The sequence below is a fragment of the Myxocyprinus asiaticus genome, chromosome 5 (assembly GCF_019703515.2).
Source record: "Myxocyprinus asiaticus isolate MX2 ecotype Aquarium Trade chromosome 5, UBuf_Myxa_2, whole genome shotgun sequence".
NCBI lineage: Eukaryota > Metazoa > Chordata > Actinopteri > Cypriniformes > Catostomidae > Myxocyprinus > Myxocyprinus asiaticus.
The window spans coordinates 5,536,471-5,557,280 of NC_059348.1; the positions used below are offsets into that span (position 1 = coordinate 5,536,471).

The 20,810-nt window shown below is 43.3% G+C and overlaps 1 protein-coding gene and 1 long non-coding RNA gene across 2 annotated transcripts in view; one reads left to right on the forward strand and one right to left on the reverse strand.

Moving 5' to 3' along the window:
* LOC127440933 (uncharacterized) overlaps window positions 1–20,810 on the forward strand; it is a 218,904-nt gene that overhangs the window by 47,142 nt on the left and 150,952 nt on the right. The gene's annotated exons all lie outside the window — the stretch shown is intronic.
* Window positions 1–20,810, reverse strand: part of LOC127440743 (zinc finger protein 271-like) — a 44,059-nt gene that overhangs the window by 12,695 nt on the left and 10,554 nt on the right. The window contains exon 2 of the mRNA XM_051697554.1: window positions 12,879–14,256. Within this exon, the coding sequence (XP_051553514.1) occupies window positions 12,879–14,256 (1,378 nt within the window). The remainder of the gene's footprint in view (window positions 1–12,878; window positions 14,257–20,810) is intronic.

Genomic DNA, 20,810 nt, shown 5'->3' on the forward strand with positions numbered 1-20,810 from the left:
AGGTAGATTATTGCCGATTTCTTGTTGCAGGTAAACACCTTAAAGGAATAGTTCACCCAAAAATGAAAATTCTCTCATCATTTTCACACCCTCATGATATCCCAGGTGTGTATGTCTTTCTTTCTTCACCAGAACACATTTGAAGAAAAACAGAAAAATATCTCAGCTCAGTAGGTCCTTAAAATGTAAGTGAATTGAGATTTCTCTTTTGAAGCTCCAAAAATCACAGACAGTCAGCATAAACTTCCTCCATACGACTCCAGCGGTTAAATTCATGTCTTCTAGGGCTGGGTAATATGTCAAAAAATTTATCACAATATTCTTTTTCATATTGTTCGATATCGATATGTTTTACGATATACATTCACATTTGAGATTTGTTTTTTTACATTTTCAAGTTGGCAGAAGAAAAGAAGAAAACATAAATCCTAAACAGTCACTACAAAACTGCATTGGGAGCCCAGAGACAGCAAAAGCAACAGGGTCTAAGGGATCTTTTACCGAAATATACAAATATTTTATAAAGTTTATCAATCGAGTGCATTTGGAAATTAATGTTAAAAGATCATAAGTTCATTTTGAAGTATAATGACAGCAGTCCAGTATTTGTTTGAATATTTTTTCATTCAAATTATATATTTTTATATTTCTTTAAATTCAGATACCAAAGTATGGGGGCATAGAAGCCCTTGTGTCTGAGGAATGATAGTGTTCAGGGGTATCCCCTGAGAGAAAATTTAGAAAACATAAAATCTGAATGGAACATTTTTATAAAGTGAGAAAGACTAGACTACCAACAAGTAATTTTATTGTCTTTCCTTGTCATCCATGCCAGAGATGATGACATCTGTTTAATTTTCACAAAATTAGAACAGAAATCTATTTGTTTTTTATTGAAGGCTCGTAATATGCTGATTAATAAAATGTTATGGTCTAAGGCGCTCTGAAACTACGTTAACTTATGCAGTGCCTCTTGTCTACTCACATGCGGGGAAAAGACGCAACGAGTGAGGAGCGGGAAGCTGAGCACCATGCTCGCAAGGTGGATTGTAGGATTGACAGTGGAAACACAGCCTAAGAAACTGCTTGCATTTTTAGTGACAGGCACGTGATTGTCTAGATGTAGAACATAGGCTAAATATCGAAAATTCCTCAAAAGCTTATCATCGATATCGTGGATTTCTTTATCACGATAAATATCGAGATTGTTTAGCCCCATTTGAAACACACGAGAACAGAGGCACGTACGTCACATCTGGAAGAGCAGCGCTGCTTACAAATCAGGAGGAGGAACGCTGTACAGAAGCTTCGTTGGTTTTGGTTTAGATCTGTATTTATTTGTTTCTTTACTCACAATGGTGCGTTTGTGTGCTTAACCTGGATGTCTAAACCAAGAGGAGAACAAAAGATTACATTTCCTTCAAATGTGTTCTGGTGAAGAAAGAAAGTCACACACATGAGATATAATGAGGTTGATTAAATAATGAGAGAATTAACATTTTTGGGTGAACTATCCCTTTAACTTGAATACAAGAACTGTGTGTAGAGTGGAGTTGTCTTTGACTTGTGTTCGACTTTGACTTTCCTGACTCTGAAACAGCTTCTGAATTTGAACCAGATTTTTTTTTTTTACTATAGCAAGGGCAGCAGAAAACACTTTAAAATCAGGAAGTTTTGAATGGTGTAAAATGTAAGATTTTACCTATATGTTACCTTATTTGCTGTTTTGTCTGATTAAATTATGAAATATGAATTGATAATTAACTAGTCATCAAATGTGTTGAACTGCTTGAAGTTTTATAACTTTAATCTTCATGAACAGACAATAATAAAGAATGAAGAATGGACACCAACCTCTTTGTTCCTCAGTATCTTCATTTTTCATGACATTTGAACTGCATGATTCTGGATAACTCATGTCCTCACTCTCTTCTTTAATAAACATCATTTTACAATGTTTTATCCCGCAGATCTCAGTTGAAACACCTGGAGTTATTCCTGTTCGTGTTGAAACAAGTCTTCGTTTAGGATGATAAGAATATTGGCGACATTTATAAACATGAATCAGATACTCGAATAATGTAGAAACAAAGAAAACAACAATGTCAGAAGTTTCTGCAGGATTATGAGTATCAGTGTAGAAGATCGTTCACCGTTTTGCACCTATCTACAAACGTGTGTTAAACATCATCTAATATGGAAACGTTAGTGCATTTATTTGTTTAAAAGTGAATGTTTATTATAACTCTGCAAATCTCTCAGAGCTCCGCCATGTTTACGTGACGTCATACAACAGCATCTCGGAGGGGACAATCTGAACCGCTTGTCGTGAAAAACGCTTAACGTGGTTTAAAGGGGTCATGAAATGCTATTTTTTAAACAATTAAATTACCTTCCCTGAGATCCACTGATAATGTTAGCAAAGTTTTTTTGAACCAAAACAGTCATAGTTTAGTAATAAATGATAATTTCCCACCCTGTTTCTGGCCCTCACTCTGAAAAACTCTGTTTTCACCACAGAGTCTCCTTTAAACTTCAATTTAAACGGCCACAGTTCTGATTGGCTAACATCATACAACCCCTGAGTACAGATCACAGTCATATTTGAAACACAGTCAGAAGAGAATGGACAAGCTCCATAACTTTATGAAGCTACATTTCAGGGTTTACAAATAACACACATCCAACAAATTGCATCTGAATATATTATACTATTCAGTCAAGCACATCAGCACCATAACCATCAAACAGTCATGACATATGAAATATTCATGAATTAAACGATTTACTCACGTTTTTGCGGTCAAGTCCAAGTGTTTTTAACAGCCCCATCCTTAAATAACAGTTCCTTTGCAAAGCTTGAATCATATTATGAATGGCTCAAAAGCAGTCCACGCACATACATAGTCCATAGCACGATGAATAAACAAACACACATAGGTGCACTGAGCCGCAGATCGCCAGAAACGTATCCAAATGGTCAAAGACATCCAGCTAGTCCATGTTTACACCAACACCAATGTACACCAATGATTAAAAATAGCACAGATGGGCGAAAGAACAGTATGTTGAGCAGTTTGTGTTCAGTGCAGCAAGTAGCAAAGCAGCTGAATGAATCTCCTCTTCCGAGTTGTACCTTGACACCGCATCTTTCAAAAGCGCCATGATAAACATGACAATGTTAAAAGACGGTTGATACTGTAATGACAGAGATACAGTAAAATACACTAGTGGCAGTAAATGAGGGAATTTTCTGATGGAGGCTGATATGTGAATATTAATTGACCAAACCAATAAAAGAGTGCAGATTTTATTATATTTATTTGCTGATAATTATGCTACACAGATAAGCTCTTTCTGATATCTTAAATAGGATGGGTTTCCCAAGAACATTGCAACTTAAGCTTTTACGACCATTTTAACTAACGTCACTCGTTATTTTACGATGGAGTGACGCCTGTTTCCCAAACCAGCACGTAGATCACTCGTTATAAAGTAGAACTTAAGTGCTTCGGTACAAGAGCTGTCCGGTCCAAAGGTGCTGATCACTATGTCCAGTGTGTCTAGGTGTTTGTCTTCTCAATTTCTCAAAGTCTTTTATTTCTGACGTTGAGGAATTTTTTGCAAAGTAGAAATAATAAAATGAGCACAAAGTCAATGTTTTGAGTGATTAACCTTCAAACACCATAGAGTAGACTATTCATAGACTCTCTTAATTATTTAAGTGGATGGAAGTCTTTTCAGTTCACTCTATGTATTTCAGTGTAGTGATTTCACACTGGGCACCAATTGAAATGAACTGGGCCTGACACAAGACTCCAAAGTATGTGGTGATTTTAGATTACGTCACTTAAGGTGTGTATGTATGAATATCAGATGGGCCCTCCTTCCATCCACGAGGCACCAGCAAAAGAATATCACTTTAACAGTATAAGAATGATCCAGATGGACCATTCAATAAATTAGAAATATGTAAATTGGAGGGAGTTGGTCATCATATTAATCTGCAGGATTTGTGAGATTCGACCCAAACTTTAGAGCCCTTACTGTATTAGGAAGACGCAGTTGTATTAAAATGAATTTTATTTTCAAAAAGATCCACAAGAAAATCGAACAACTATTAGATGGTACTAATATATAATATAAATTAATAGGTAAATAAAATGCATAAGGTGGAAAGATGCAAGTGGTTGAATTGGATGTAGCAATGGCAGAGGATAACTATTTTTATCTTAAGGAAAGACAAACTGCTGTTTCTCTGTTAATTAATAAGGTGAAAACCTGAACACATAGCTCAAAGATTATTTGCTAGACATCTGATACACAGGTTGTGCAATCTAAAGAACATTAGAAAACCATAAGCATAGTATGTAATGCCAAGGTCTCTGGAGAGAAGCCTGGATAGTGATATATTTACCTTCTGCTTGATCGATCGATGGGTTCAATGGTAGCAAAGTCTTCTCCTGGTGGTTAAGAAGGTTTGCTTGCCAGAGCTAAATCTTGTCGCTAGTATCTAGCGTGGTATGGGGACACCGAACTTGTCGTTGCCATTGTCCCTTGTAGTGAGACTTGGTACTTGGTCGGTATTCTACTGACTCTCTTAGATGGAGACTCAGAATGTTGGAGTGTTACTGTTATTGCCTCCTGAAGCAGAGACACAGTTTTTGAAGTGAGGTATTCTGTTATTGTCCCCTTTCTCTCTGGAGTAAGGGGACATATCTATCCTCTGGAGGATTTATACCTTTCCAGTAAGGTGGGCATTAAAATCTGCCGCCTTTCCATTCCAGCAACGTGATTAGCTGTTGTCATCAAAAGTAGCCACAGTATTGCCCACTCTGGTGTGAAACATATTTACATACTGTATTTTAAAGTACACAGTTGGATCAGTAACTTTAAAGTTTTATCTGCATTATTTCTTTTTCAAAACACTTCTAAAATATTCTTGGCATTGTTCTGAATGCATAGTGTTTAAATATGATACTGAAAGATTAAATATCCATGCATTAGTTTATAACATACCAGTTCAATCTGTGTGAACAGTTGTGCTAATCAAACAACTGCAATTTACATAAACAGTTCTGTGAACAAACATGAAGTGGATGGGTTGCAGTTGGTGCCTATCAAGGACTTTTTAAGCACATTTTTATTTGTTTTCAAGGACTATGCTCGAGATGTCATTAAAACAAATTATTTTGTTAATTTTAAATAAAAATATTTTAACCATTCAGTTAATTTATTTTTATAAAACACCACTTATTACAAGTACAACAATAAGCATCTTTAACTACATATTCTCACAGTAACAATTCTTGGTTCATTCATGACTAATTTGATGTGCAATTGTAGTGTGCGTAAACATTAGTCCATATGACTCGTGCTGTGTTCCATGTTTTCTAAAGTCACACAACAGATTTATGTGAAGAACTGACCGAAATTGCAAATGGGTCATTCTCAAAAAATGTTGACTTTCCAACTTACAAAATATTGAAATTTTCCATTTAGTTCAGTTTTTGCCTATAAATGCTGAGGGTAAACATTTTGTAACATGTTGACATTCATTTTTATTCATAAAGGACAACTTGGCTGTTGTTCTTTCTTTAATTATTTAATTTTGTTTCACGAACGAATCAAGTTAATACTAAGTTATCGAGGGTTAAATGGGTTACAACACCACATTTTGAGGGTTCAATGGAGTACAACACCAAATATTTTTGTGTGAAAATATTAGTTAAAATGTGAATAACTTTTTAACATGCTGGGAAAAATCACTATATGCATATTTAAGCAGCCGCTGTACTTAAACCTTAAAAAATATTTTCTACAACTTTTTGTATTTAAAAAAATTTAAAAAAGGTTTTTAGAAAAAGGTTTTAACATTGATAGAACCAATAACATGAAATCAAGGGACAAACATTCTTTTTAAATTATTAATAATAATTTTGTTTTGCTATTTTGCACACTTATTCGGCCTTGCACTAATGCTTTTATTAAAAATAAGTACAAAATAAATTTACATGTCATAGAAGTGGTGTACCAGATGAATGGAACAAGGATTTTTTTATTAAATTATAAAAAATAAATAAATAAATAAATAAATAAATAATAATAATAATATATATATATTCAAAATTATGAATTATATATATTTTATATATATATATATATATATATATATATATATATATATATATATATATATATATATATTTGTTTTTTGCTATTTGAAAGCTTTTTCATGATTAAAAAAGTCAAGGGACATGTTTGTCTACATATTTTGATATTGACCCAAATGTTGTCAGAAATAACCTATTTTGTGAGACACAAAACTTCCTCTACAGAAGGGGGCACTAGACGGCTCACAAAACTGAATTCTCCATTGATCTGCATTGATCTTCAAATCATTCAAAACGCTTTACATCTCATATAATTTTTTCACTCTGGAGAGTAAATTGTAATTAAAACTGATAGTTGCAAGGATTCATGCTTGTTAAATCCGCAACAGCAGTATCTATAAAATACATATTTTTTAAATCCTTCAGTAACACTTGATTGTGATTGGCCCATTCTGAACAGCGCTGCCAAAAGTAACAGGTGCCACGTGACAGCGTCGTCTATGCGCCGCCTGCTTCAGCAGTGGTCTAGCGGTCTGTCGTCGTGTTTTTCCGAAAATAAATAATTACATTTCATTTATTACATGATTTAAGCAACGTATTTTAAGATTTTCTATCATTCAAGAACTTTTTAAGCACCTCTTGGTAAAAATGGCTATTTTCAAGGGTTTTCCAGGACTTGAATTTGAAAACGTCATGGTTACTGGGATAACCTCCGTTCCCTGATGGAGGGAACGAGACGTTGGTGTCGATGTAGTGACACTAGGGGTCACTCTTGGGAGCCCGAGACACCTCTGGTCTTTGATAAAAGGCCAATGAAAATTGGCGAGTGGTATTTGCATGCCACTCCCCCGGACATACGGGTATAAAAGGAGCTGGTATGCAACCACTCATTCAGGTTTTTTCAGGTTAAGTTAGCGCGTGTACTGGGCCGGCAGCGAGTCTCTCCGACAACTCGACTGCCACAGGGCTCGAAGGAAGTCAACCAGGGAACACATTCTGTGAACACTACTGGGAATAAACGGCGCACGTCTTCAGCTCAAAAGGAGGTGGAAGGCGCTATGCGCAAGCGATACACCTGGCCGGCTATCCCGGGCTTATCCGCTTGTGTTGCGTGCCACTACCTGGGATGGTGTTGCCCAGCCCGCTGCTCTGCAAATGTCTGTTAGAGAGGCACCTCTGGCCAGGGCCCGAGAGGCACCTCTGGCCAGGGCCCAAGAAGCCGCTACACCACAGGTAGAATGGGCTTGTAGCCCTACTGGGGGCGGCATGTTTTGGGCGAGATATGTCATAGTTATGGCGTCAACGAGCCAGTGGGCGATCCTCTGCTTGGAGACAGCGCTTCCTTTCCGCTGTGCACCAAAGCAGACAAAGAGCTGCTCAGAGACTCTAAAGCTCTGCGTGCGATCCAAATAGATGTGTAAAGCATGCACCGGACACAGCGACGACAGGGCTGGGTCTGCCTCCTCCTGGGGCAGCGCTTGCAGGTTCACCACCTTGGCCCTAAAAGGGGTGGTGGGAACCTTGGGCACATAGCCCGGTCGGGGTCTCAGGATCACGTGAGAATAGCCCGGACTGAACTCCAGGCACATTTCGCTGACAGAGAACGCTTGCAGGTCACCTACCCTCTTAATGGAAGTGTGCGCAGTCAGGAGGGCAGTCTTCAAGGAGAGTGCCTTAAGCTCGGCTGACTGCAAAGTCTCAAAGGGGGCTCTCTGTAGACCCTGAAGAACTATGGAGAGATCCCATGAGGGAACGAGGCGCGGTCTGGAGGGATTCAGCCTCCTGGCACCTCATAGGAACCTGATGATCAGATCGTGCTTCCCTAAGGACTTACCATCTGGCGCGGGTGCCAGAGAGTGCCCCTTCCCTGAGAAAGAAGGTCCTTCCTCAGGGGAATTCGCCAGGGGGGAGCTGTCGCGAGGAGCGTGAGGTCCGAGAACCACGTCTGTGTGGGCCAGTAGGGTGCTACCAGGACGACCTGCTCCTCGTCCTCCCTGACCTTGCACAGTGTCTGTGCAAGCAGGCTCACTGGGGGAAATGCATATTTGTGTAGTCCGGGGGGCCAGCTGTGTGCCAGCGCATCTATGCCGAGGGGAGCCTCGGTGAGGGCGTACCAGAGCGGGCAGTGGGAGGATTCTTGGGAGGTGAACAGGTCCACCTGTGCCCGTCCGAATCGACTCCAAATCAGCTGGACCACCTGAGGGTGGAGTCTCCACTCTCCCCTGAGGGAAACCTGCCGTGACAGCGCGTCCGCTGTAGTGTTGAGGTTGCCCGGGATGTGAGTGGCTCGCAGCGACTTGAGGTGCTGCCGACTCTGGAGGAGGAGATGGCGGGCGAGTTGTGACATACAGTGAGAGCGCAGACCGCCTTGGCGGCTGACATATGCTACCGCTGCCGTGCTGTCCATCCGAACTAGCACGTGCTTGCCCTGGATCAACGGCCGGAACCTCCGCAGGGCGAGCAGAATTGCCAGTAACTCGAGGCAGTTGATGTGCCAACGCAGTCGCGGACCCGTCCAGAGGCCGACAGCTGCGTGCCCGTTGCAAACAGTGCCCCAGCCCGTTTTGGAGGCGTCTGTCGTGACCACGACGCGCCTGGAGACCAGTTCTGGGGGAACACCTGCTCGTAGAAACGAGAGGTCGGTCCAAGGGCTGAAAAGATGGTGACAGACCGACGTAATGGCCACGTGGTGTGTCCCGTGGTGCCATGCCCGTCTCAGGACTCAAGTCTGGAGCCAGTGCTGAAGCGGCCTCATATGCATCAACCTGAGCGGGTTGGCCACCGCCAAGGATGCCATATGCCCCAGGAGCCTCTGAAAAAGTTTCAGTGGAACCGCTGTTTTCTGTTTGAACGCCTTCAAACAGGCCAGCACCGACTGGGCGCGCTCATTCGTAAGGCACGCCGTCAAGGAGACTGAGTCCAACTCCAAACCGAGAAAAGAGATGCTCTGAAGCGGGAGGAGCTTGCTCTTTTCCCAGTTGACCCGAAGCCCTAGTCGGCTGAGGTGTGAGAGCACCAGGTCCCTGTGTGCGCATAACATGTCTCGAGAGTGAGCTAAGATTAGCCATTCATTGAGATAGTTGAGAATGCGAATGCCCACCTCCCTTAACGGGGCAAGGGCAGCCTCTGCGATCTTCGTAAAGATGCGAGGAGACAGGGACAGGCCGAAAGGAAGGACTCTGTACTGATACGCCTGACCCTCGAACGCGAACCGCAGGAAGGGTCTGTGTCGAGGAAGGATCGAGACGTGAAAGTACGCATCCTTCTGGTCTACCGCCGTGAACCAATCTTGATGCCGGACGCTCGCTAAAATGCGTCTTTGCGTCAGCATCTTGAATGGGAGTCTGTGTAAAGCCCAGTTCAGTATTCGCAGGTCCAAGATTGGCCGCAACCCACTGCCTTTTTTCGGTATGATGAAGTAGGAGCTGTAAAACCCTTTTTTTTTTACAGCTCATCTCGGCTGGAGGGACAGGTTCTTTCGCGCCCTTCCGTAGGAGGGTAGCGATCTCCGTGTGCAGAGTGACAGCGTTTTCGCCCTTGACCAAGGTGAAGTGAATACCGCTGAACCTGGGCGGGCACCTGGCGAACTGAATCGCGTAGCTGAGTCGGACGGTCCGGACCAGCCACCGCGACGGATTGGAAAGCGCAAGCCATGCGTCCAAATTCCGCATGAGGGGGACCAAGGGGACAACGTCGTCGGACGTACCGGCAGGTGGGGCCTCACGGCGGGGCGGGGCGGAGCGCGAGGTGCCACAGCACGTCGTGGCCGTGCTGAGTCTAGGGACATCGAAGCACTTACCTGGCTCCTTGTGACCACCCCCGGAACAGCCTGAGACGGGGGAGGAAGAGGCCTGTCCTCGTAATCCGTGGAGGCTGCCACATCGGGGTGTGCCACAGCTGGGCGCTCAGGGGCGGAAAGGGCACCGCTGGAGCACCAATCCTGCAAGAAAAAGCCAGTGGGCAGTAGTCGTGGTGATGACCGTACACACCGGGTATGTGACCCAGGGAGGAAGGAAGCCGCTCTTTTGCTGAACTGTTGGGTACCGCAGCCACTTGGGCGTGCGGCGAAATCAAACAAAAAGGCAACAAAAGATTTTCCACCTGGCCCTCCACCGGGGGATGGAGTGGTCTTTCTACCAGCTCCACGTGAGTGGGTTCCCTCGTCCCTGGGTTGCCCGTCTCAGGGGCGCTTCGAGGACCTCTGTGGGTTCTTCAGCGCCGGCTGTGAGACGGGTGGCGTCGGCCTCCTGCGGTGGGCTCCACGCCGGGGCCGGGCCGGAGGGGCGGGCTGCGGCGGAGCCGGTGCAGTCACCGCAGGGGGACGCCCTTGGCGATGAGCAGACGGGGTGCGGGATCTTGAGCCGAGTCGGGGCAGGATGTGCCGGATTGCTTCCGTCTTCTGCTTTACCGTCAAGAACTGCTGGGCAAAGTCCTCAACGGTGTCGCCGAATAGGCCCGCCTGGGAAATGGGGGCAGCAAGGAACCGTGTCTTGTCGGCCTCACCCATCTCGACCAGGTTGAGTCACAGGTGGCGCTCCTGGACCACTAGTGTGGCCATCGTCTGCCCAAGAGACCGCGCCGTGACCTTCGTCGCCTGGAGGGCGAGGTCGGTCGCCGAGCGCAGTTCCTGCATCAAATCTGGGGCGGAACTACCCTCGTGCAGTTCTTTCAGCGCCCTGGCTTGGTGGACCTGCAGGAGAGCCATGGCGTGCAGGGCAGAGGCGGCTTGTCCAGCAGCGCTGTAGGCCTTAGCCGTCAGGGACAACGTGAATCTACAGGGCTTGGACGGGAGCTTAGGGCGTCCACGCCAGGTAGCAGCGCTCTGCGGGCATAAGTGCACCGCGAGCACCTTATCCAACGGGGGAATCGCCGTATAGCCCCTGGCCGCCCCACCATTGAGGGTTGTGAGAGCGGGGGAACTGCGGAGTCGGGGCCAGGCAGTAAAAGGTGCCACCCACGACTTCGTCAGCTCCTCATGCACCTCCGGGAAGAATGGCACTGGAGCGGGGCGCAGCTGTTTTGAGCGACACCGCGAGCGCAGAAACCAATCATCAAGCCGCGAGGGTTCAGGGGAGAGCAGAGGATTCCACTCTAGCCCGACGATCGCAGCCGCCTAGGAGAGCATGTCCGTCATTTCGGCATCGGCCTGTGACTGGGCGACCATCCCCGAAGGGGAAAGCCCAGCTGAGGCTTCTGCGTCCGACTGGACAAGCCCGCTCTCAGATGCTGCGCTCGAGAGCTCATCATCTTCGCGGGCCCCAAACAAGAAGCCAGACTCACCATGCGACGAGCCGGCGAACTCATCCGGAAGCCCGATTGGGGCAGACGAGCGTGCTGGGGAATGGGAGGTCCGCGAGGGGATACCCGGCGGAGGCGATCTCATTGAGGTCCCCAAATCGCTCCCAGTGCTAGCCGCGCTGACCTCATACCCGTAGGTAGGAGGACCGAGGCAGGGAGCTGCTGGGGTGGCTTGCTTTCTTACGTAAGCAAGCCGCGACCGCAACGTTGCCATGGTCATGTTCTCGCAGTGAGAACATGAACCATTCATAAATGCTGCCTCCGTGTGGGTCGCGCCCAGACACGAAAGACAGCGAACATGACCATCCGAAGTTGAGAGAAAACGACGGCAACCAGGAATAACTTAAAAAGACGTTCCGTGTGTGCGCTCTTTTAGAGAAATATACTCTTTTAGAGGGGAAAAACGCTCTTTCATAAAATATACTCTCTAGTTTTTCTGCTGAAGCGCCCAGGGGCGTTCTCTGCAGTGCACCAGTGCAGAGGAGGGAGAAGCCGCTGAAATGCGCCGTCAGATCCAGCAGAGGTGAATGAACAGTGCTATTCAGCTCAATGAGCATGACCGTTCGGCTCCGAAGAGAAAATCTGAATGAGTGGCTGCATACCAGCTCCTTTTATACCCGTATGTCCGGGGGAGTGGCATGCAAATACCACTCTCCAATTTTCATTGGCCTTTTATCAAAGACCAGAGGTGTCTCGGGCTCCCAAGAGTGACCCCTAGTGTCACTACATCAACACCAACGTCAAGTGAGTGACAGATAGGGAACGTTAAATTCAAGTACGTCAAGCACTTCAAGCACCTTGTACGAACCCTGGTTCAGGGCCTTCTTTCTGAGTTGTCTGGCAATTGGCCGTAAAGCTTATCTGATGGTTGCTTGGCAACTCTTCGTGTTGGTCCAACATGATCCAACCAAAATGGAGCCACTTTTTCTTTCCTTGACAGTTTTGGGAGGGGCTTTGCCATGAACTGGCTCTGAAATGTCATTCTGTCCGATTGTTCACCACAACAGCTAACAACATATTGACTACTAGAATAATTCTGTCATTGCTAACATCATTTAGCACCATTGCTACTCCCAATCATAGAAGAATAGAATTCATACAAATACTGCTGTATTTCACAGCATTAACAACTGTTTTCTTCCTTCTAGTTGGTTGAGAATGTACAAACAACTTTCTACCTTCTTACATAGAATGACAGCACAATCAGCACAACAGGTAACGTAGCAATTCACCTACTTAATTGTAATTGTTATATTCAGAAAAATTCCATCTCGTTTTTTTTTTTTTTATTTCATACTGTTTGCAATGCAAATAAAGATTGATTAAGCTCAATGTGAAAAGACTGGACAACATTGTTTTTTATGAGTCTGAAGAGAGCCTAATTGGCTGAAACTCTTCTCACATTAAGTGCAGTTATACGGTTTCTCTCCAGTATGCAATCTCTTGTGTTTTTTCAGGTCTCCTGACCTACTGAAACTCTTTTCACATGAAGTGCAGTGGTACGGCTTCTCTCCAGTATGCATTCTCTCATGTGCTTTCAGGTTTCCTGCCTTAATAAAATTCTTCCCACATGAAGTGCAATTGTAAGGCTTCTCTCCAGTATGCATTCTCTCGTGTGCTTTCAGGTTTCCTGCCTTAATAAATCTCTTACCACATGAACTGCAGTTATACGGCTTCTCTCCAGTATGCAATCTCTCGTGTTTTTTCAGGTCTCCTGGCGTAAAGAAACTCTTTTCACATGAAGTGCAGTGGTATGGCTTATCTCCAGTATGCAATCTCTCGTGTTTTTTCAGGTCTACTGACCTACTGAAACTCTTTTCACATGAAGTGCAGTGGTACGGCTTCTCTCCAGTATGAACTCTCTTGTGTTTTTTCAGGTCTCCTGACCTTATGAAACTCTTTTCACATGAAGTGCAGTGGTATGGCTTCTCTCCAGTATGCACTCTCTCATGTTCTTTAAGGTTTCCTGCCGTAATAAAACTCTTCCCACATGAAGTGCAGTGGTACAGCCCCTCTCCAGTATGCAATCTCTCATGTTTTTTCAGGCTTCCAGAAATAGTGAAACTCTTTCCACAATGTGAACACTTGTAAGGTTTTTCTCCAGTATGGACTCTTTTGTGCAGTTCCAAGTAAGAAGCTCTGTGAAAGGCCTTCCCACACTCAGAGCACACATGATCTTTCACACCGGTGTGTTTTCTCTGGTGGTCTTTTAAACTGTGCACATGTAAAAAACTCTTACCACAAACTGAACACAAGTAAGGCTTCTCATTTGTATGAATTTTCCAGTGTGTTCTTAAGATTGATCTTGAAGAAAAGTTTTTGCCGCACTGATCACAGCAATATGACTTTTCTCCAGAGTGAAATGACAAATGAATTTTGAGACTACATGCTTGTCTGAAACTCTTCCCACACTGATGGCATTTGAAAGGCTTCTCACCAGTGTGAATTCTCATGTGATTAGTAAGACTTACTTTATGTCTAAAACTATTCCCACACTGATGGCAAGTGAAAGGCTTCTCTCCAGTGTGTATTCTGATGTGCTCAGTAAGACTTTCTTTATATCTAAAACTATTCCCACACTGATGGCATTTGAAAGGCTTCTCACCAGTGTGAATTCTCATGTGTTTAATAAGACTTCCTTTTTGTGTAAAAGTATTGCCACATTGATGGCAGTTGAAAGAATTTTTGGCTTTTGGTTGTCGAGTTCTTTTTTGTGAGAATTTCTTTTCAGTCTTTGAGTCACTAAAAGAGTTTTTTTCAGTTTTGAAACTATAAAGATCCGGATGGTGTTTCTCCTCCTTTACTTCATTCAGTGCTTGACTTTCCTTTTTCACGTCCATCAGACCTGAAATGAAAACACAAAATGGTCACCATTCATTTCAATGGACAAATATTAAAATGAATGAAATAAATTTTATGGTAGAAAGCTTCAGGGGTCAAGGCATTTGTTATTACTATATGTCACACATTCAGGATTGGAAACTAACTATAGAAGAAGCCAAACTTAAAGGGGTCTTTTTTATTATTATTATTATTATCTTCCCTGAGGTCCACTGATAATGTAAGTAGGGCTGGGCGACAGGACGATGTAATCCATATCGACGATATCTTACAAAGACCCCGATGCCGACTGCGACACTTAATTGACAGACAATGATCGAAAATATTAGAAAATGGCAAAACCATGGTGTGACGAGGAGGAGGGCGTGGCAGGGCCGTGAGGATGCATGGCCGGCAAGATAAATGGAGCAGGAGACGCCAGTTCGTGAGAGAGAGAGAGACGCACGCGGCCGCATTGTGTGTGTCTATGTTCATGTTTGTTTTATGTTGTTTTAAGTTGAGTTGCTCATTAAACTTCATGTTGACTGTTCAGCCGGTTCCCGCTGCCGCTTTGCCCATCCGTTGACTGTTACAGTGGTGCCGAACCCCAGGATGGAGGAGGGATGCGCTGTCGTGGAGTCCTCTCACTGCCGTCCGCCAGAGGAGCAGCCGCCGTCCACTGAGAAGGGGAGGAGTGGTTCCGTCTGCCAGGGGTTGGAGGGCTCCCTGCCTTCCGCCAGGGGAGGAGCGAGCTGTCATCTGCCAAAGGGCGGATGAGCGGTTGAGGGACAGGTGACAGCGTGTCCGTGAATCGGCGAGCAATGTTTTCTCTCTCCTCTCTCTGTGTGTGTCTCCGCTCGCCCTTTCCTTTTCCCTCTCCCCACACCTCCCCTTGTCTCTCCCCCAGGTTCCCAGGAGGCGGGGTTGGACCACCGGCTGACAGATTGGCCGGAAGGGCAGCATCTCCCCTCCAGGGATTGGTATTTAAAGCAATATCAATAAAGCAAAAATGTTCACCAACCCTCGGCAGGGGGATGACGATATAATTGTATATCGCAATATTTGTTTACGGCAATTATCGATAAAATATTTTGGACATATCGCCCAGCTCTAAATGTTAGTAAAGTTTTTGTCACCAAAACTGTCATATTTTAGTAATATATGATCATTTTCCACCCTGTCTCTGGCCCCTCATCTGAAACGCTTGGTTTTGGCTTCAGCACTTCCTTTAAACTTCAACGTAAATACCCACTGTCGCACAGTCCCTTGAATACAGCCATATTTGAAACTCAATTGGAAGAGAATGAACCAGATCCACAACATTATAAAACTAAATTTCAGTGTTTACACAACACACATCTAACACATTGCATTCAAATATATTAAAATGTTCACTTATTGTAAGCACATCAGCACCATAAACTATCAAACAGTAATGACATTTGAAATATGAAACTGTTTACTCACAGTTTTGCTATCGGTTTCAATAGTGTTTTTAACTGCTCCATCCTTCAATAACAGTTCCTTTGCAAAGCTTAAATCGTATTATAACTGTAATTATAATTATAATTGTGAACACAAGCAATTCACGCCAATAAAAGCCAAAAAATAAGCACATACATAGTCCAAAGCACAGTGAACTAGATGTACACACATACATTATTATCCTGCACTGAGGCGCAGATTGACAAAAACGCATAAAAATGGTCAAAGGCGTCCATGCATGTTTTCATACACCAACAATAAAAAATAGCACAGATGGGTGCAAGAACGCATCCAGGACGTGTTTGTACTCAAAACACCAAGAGGCATAGCAGCTGAATGAATCAGAATGAGGTCTCGTTTTCAGGGTTGTAACTTGACACCACATCTTTTAAAAGCAGCGCAAGATGCATGACAACAGGTCAACCGATAGTGGATTTTACCGATACGATAACTAAGGCAACCGATTAATCAACCGATAGCTTTTAAAATTGATACTGAATGAAAGAACACTTGAAGTAAAATAGTTCTGAAATTTATTACAAAAATAAACTCTACTGACTGAACCATGAAAATGTATGTTACTTTTTAAATGAAATAAATATATAAATATTAATATAAATTAACTAATATTAAAATTTTAAAGTCAGCTGATTTTTAAATTGACACTGATTCCTTAGTCCACAAGAGGGCACAATAAATAGATAAACCATTCAGCACCATTATATTATTGCAAAGAACATTCATATCCTGGCTGTTAAAAAAGAGCATTTCATTGTCAACTTATGGGCATAAAATAAATAAATAAAAAGTTTTAGCTGGTCCATATTCTCAAATGTTAAGTCAAAAGTAAAATGGAAATCAATAGGCAGTTCACATGGTGTTACACTTGCACTGATGCCACAGTATACTACCCCAGACTCAAGCTATAACAACAGCGAAATAGCACATTGTTTTTTATTCAGTACTGTTGTATGTAGGGTAGCAATATTCACAGACAGCAGTGGTATGCGGCTGAACTCGGTGGTTAAGCAGCTCAGACTATGAGCCCAGGCCAGGGGCTGTTCAAACAGATGGAACACAACAGACTGGAACTGAACACGAGGATCTCGAGACAGACACACATTTCCAAGTTGAACATCTTTCCTGACAAAGCATTTAAACAACTCATTGCTTAATCCGAGAAACGCTTATAAAAGAGTAAGACGCAATGGCCAAAGACTTCCACCAACTGTAAGAGGCTGTTTACACTGAACGCTTTTAAAACAATCCATTTGTTTTTCTATGTAAACGCATGCTAGACGAACTTCTTTGTTTCCCTTTGTTTTTGTTTATTCAGTGTTTCGTGTTGGAGTGCTTTTTTTAAGATGATGTGTCTAATTAAAAAGCACTTTAAAAGCATACTGAGACACCTGCTTTCTGTTAAACTGTATTTGTTGCGCTGTGTCTCCCCTTTTTCTCCCCAATTTGGAATGCCCATTGTGCTCTAAGTCCTCGTGGTGGCGTAGTGACTTGCCTCAAATAAACAGCTCTGACCCTTCGAGGCAAGGACTCCACAAGACCTCTGAAGGTGTCCTGTGGTATGTGGCACCAAGATGTTAGCAGCAGTTAAGTCCTGTAAGTTGCGAGGTGGGGCCTCCATGGATCGGACTTGTTGGCCCAGCACATCTCATAGACACTCAATCGATTTGAGATCTGGGGAATTTGAAGGCCAAGTCAACACCTTGAACACTTTGTCATGTTCCTCAAACCATTCCTGAACAATTTTTGCAGTGTGGCAGGGTGCATTATGCTGCTGAAAGAGGTGAATGCCATCAGGGAATACCATTGCCATGAAGGGGTGTACGTGGTCTGCAACAATCTTTAGGTAGGTGGTACGTGTCAAAGTAACATCCACATGAATGCCAGGACCCAAAGTTTGCCTGCAGAACATTGCCCAGAGCATCACACTGCCTTCGCTGGCCTGCCTTCTTCCCAAGGTGCATCCTGCTGCCGTTTCTTTCCCAGGTAAACGATGCACATGTACCAGGCCATCCACATAATCTAAAAGAAAACGTGATTCATCAGACCAGGCCACATTCTTCCATTGCTCCATGGTCCAGTTCTGATGCTCACGTGCCCATTGTAGGCACTTTCGGCGGTGGACAGGGGTCAGCATGGGCACTCTGACCAGTCTGCAGCTACACAGCCCGATACACAGCAAGCTGCGATGCACTGTGTGTTCTGACACACTTATATCAGTGGTGGTGGCGTAGTGGGCTAAAGCACATAACTGGTTGTTGGTCTGATCCCCACAGCCCTCCAGGTTGCTCCAGGGGGTTTGTTCCTGTAATAGGTGCACTGTAAGTCACTGTAAGCGTCTGACAAATGCATAAATGTAAATGTAAATCATGGCCAGCATTACGTTTTTCAGCAGTTTGTGCTACAGTTGCTCTTCTGTGGGATTGGATCAGACAGGCTAGCCTTCACTCCCCACACGCATCAGTGAGCCTTGGGTGCCCAGGACCCTGTCACGGGTTCACCAGTTGTCCTTCCTTGGACCAATTTTGGTAGGTACTAACTAGTGCCTGACCAATTTATCGGTAGGCCAATATTATTTTTTTCAGAACATATAATGCAGAAAACAATGCTTGGGGTGATTTAGAATTGGTGTCATTACATAGTTTGTTCAGCAGAGTGCTCCACCTCCATTGTTTACAGAGCTGAGCTGACGGTGGTTCTGCAGACAGTGCGGAGTTAAGCGGTGTCTTCACGGTAAGTTGCTAACTAGCTTGTGAAATACATACTGGAAAATTAATAAACAATGACCCCATCATTTTCCCTTTTCAATATAACTGATATAACGTTAACCCTGTCCCTGACAACCATGTCACTCATGTTTATCACATCTGTTTGCTATGTTAGCCAGCTATAGTTTGTCAGTGCAGTCAGTAACCTAGCAGATTGAAAGGTAAGCATCAGAGCATCTTTTTGCAGCTCAGCTAGTGCGGTGGTGGATTGTGTCTGTTGAGTGTAGATTTCATGCTACGTTGTTATATAGTTGGTGAGACGCAACGCTGGAAAGTAAATAAACAACATCAATCTTTTACTCTCCTTGACAATGAGCTTATAGCTAACCACGTAGCTACTTTCATGCCTTGTCAGCTGAGAGGAAGCTAAGTTTTGTTATACATTAACAGCGAAATATTGCTGATGATGTTTTGATAAGCAAGAAAACTGTATTTTAGTACAATTTAGAGGTACTTGTACTTTACTTGAGTATTACCATGGCATTTTCTATTACTTTATACTTCAATTTTTTAGATGCCCAGTCATCTAGCCATAACAATTTGGCCCTTGTCAAAGTCACTCAGATCCTTACGCTTGCCCATTGTTCCTGCTTCCAACACATGAAATTCAAGAACTGACTGTTCACTTGCTGCCTAATATATCCCACCCCTTGACAGGTGCCATTGTAATGAGATAATGAATGTTATTCACTACGAGATAATGAATGTTATTCACTTCACCTGTCAGTGGTTTTAATGTTGAGGCTGATTAGTGTATTTTCATTGGGAACCACCTTGTACCTATAGCAGCTTTTAGATGCAATTTTAAATAGACAATCTGCTAAAAGGACAATAAATGAAAAGTGATAACAAATGTGCATTTCTGTGACTGCGGTAAAAGAAATGATAAAACAGCCGTGCACACACACACTTAGGGACAAAACACACACACTCATCTCGAAACTGCAGCAATGTTATAAAATACTCCAAACTTATAAATCTTAGTAAACGTTACACAGTAACTAACTTGAAAACTAAATCTATTAAACGTTGCAATCTGTTAACACAATATCCCCGAATGATGTTTGATTCATTAAAGCATTACAGCCAATATAAGCTTCTACAGCCCTACCAGAAAACATATCCATGCATTTTAGCAAGTAAACAACTCAACTAACAATTAAACATTCAGAGAATACTGTCATCCCGTTGCTGTCCAGAATTTCGACTGATTGAACAGCCATTACTTTCCCAGCCGACACACACGTGACATGACAGACATTAGCTGATCCTTCTTTCAGAGCTTACAGACATGACATAAACACACATGGGCGAATGACGTAAGCCTGCAATTTTGTGCCAAATCTGCTCTAAATAAAAATCATTATTGTTGGCTTACCGTAGTTAATATTTGCATTTATTTCCCCACAATATTTGTATTGAGTTTGCACATTAGAAAACAATACAGATTCACACCATAAGAATATGGTATTTGAAGACTCATGAACCCAGCTTCATGAGAAACAGGAAGAGTAAACAGTCATACCTACTGGAGAGCTTTTGCAATCACACAATCCATAGTATAGACTTCTAAGAACTAAGAGGCATAGTAAGCCGTTCACCATATGATAGAAAAGGCTGCCATACTTTCAGGAACTTATCAGTAGATCCAGACAGTGTATACCTACTCTTCTCTATTTTTTAGAAGTAAATAACATCATAGATCCACCATCTAAAAATGCGTGGGTGTTCCTTTTTCCAGTTCAACAGGATTAAATATCTGCTAGAAGTGAGTAGGCCAGAAGATTTGACTGAACATTATTCAATTTAACAGCCTCTTGTGTAACCCCAAAAAGACCAATAAAAAGGACATGGTTCAATTTTATGACCAGTTATTTCAGAGAATGCTTCGAAGACAGAGGACCAGAATGGTGTTAACCTTGAACAAGACCAGAAGATGTGGAAGAGAGTGGCTGGGGCTTGCTTACATCTTTCATAAGTAGAATCAATTTCTGGGTAAATCTTTGAGAGTTTGGTCTTACACATATGGAGGCGATGAACAACTCTGCACTGAATAAGGCCATGGCTGGCACTTGCAACTTGCAAATACCAAAAGGAATCTTGTGATTTAAGATTTAACTTATGCCTGGTTTGGTCAAATGACATAAAAATACCTTCTTTGCACATCTCATTAATATTCAAATCCCCATTCTTATACCACTGATTAAATATATTATCCATAAGTGAAGCTGGAAACGTCTTGTTTACTGATGTAACCTCTGTTCCCTGATGGAGGGAACGAGACATTGTGTCGATGTAGTGACACTAG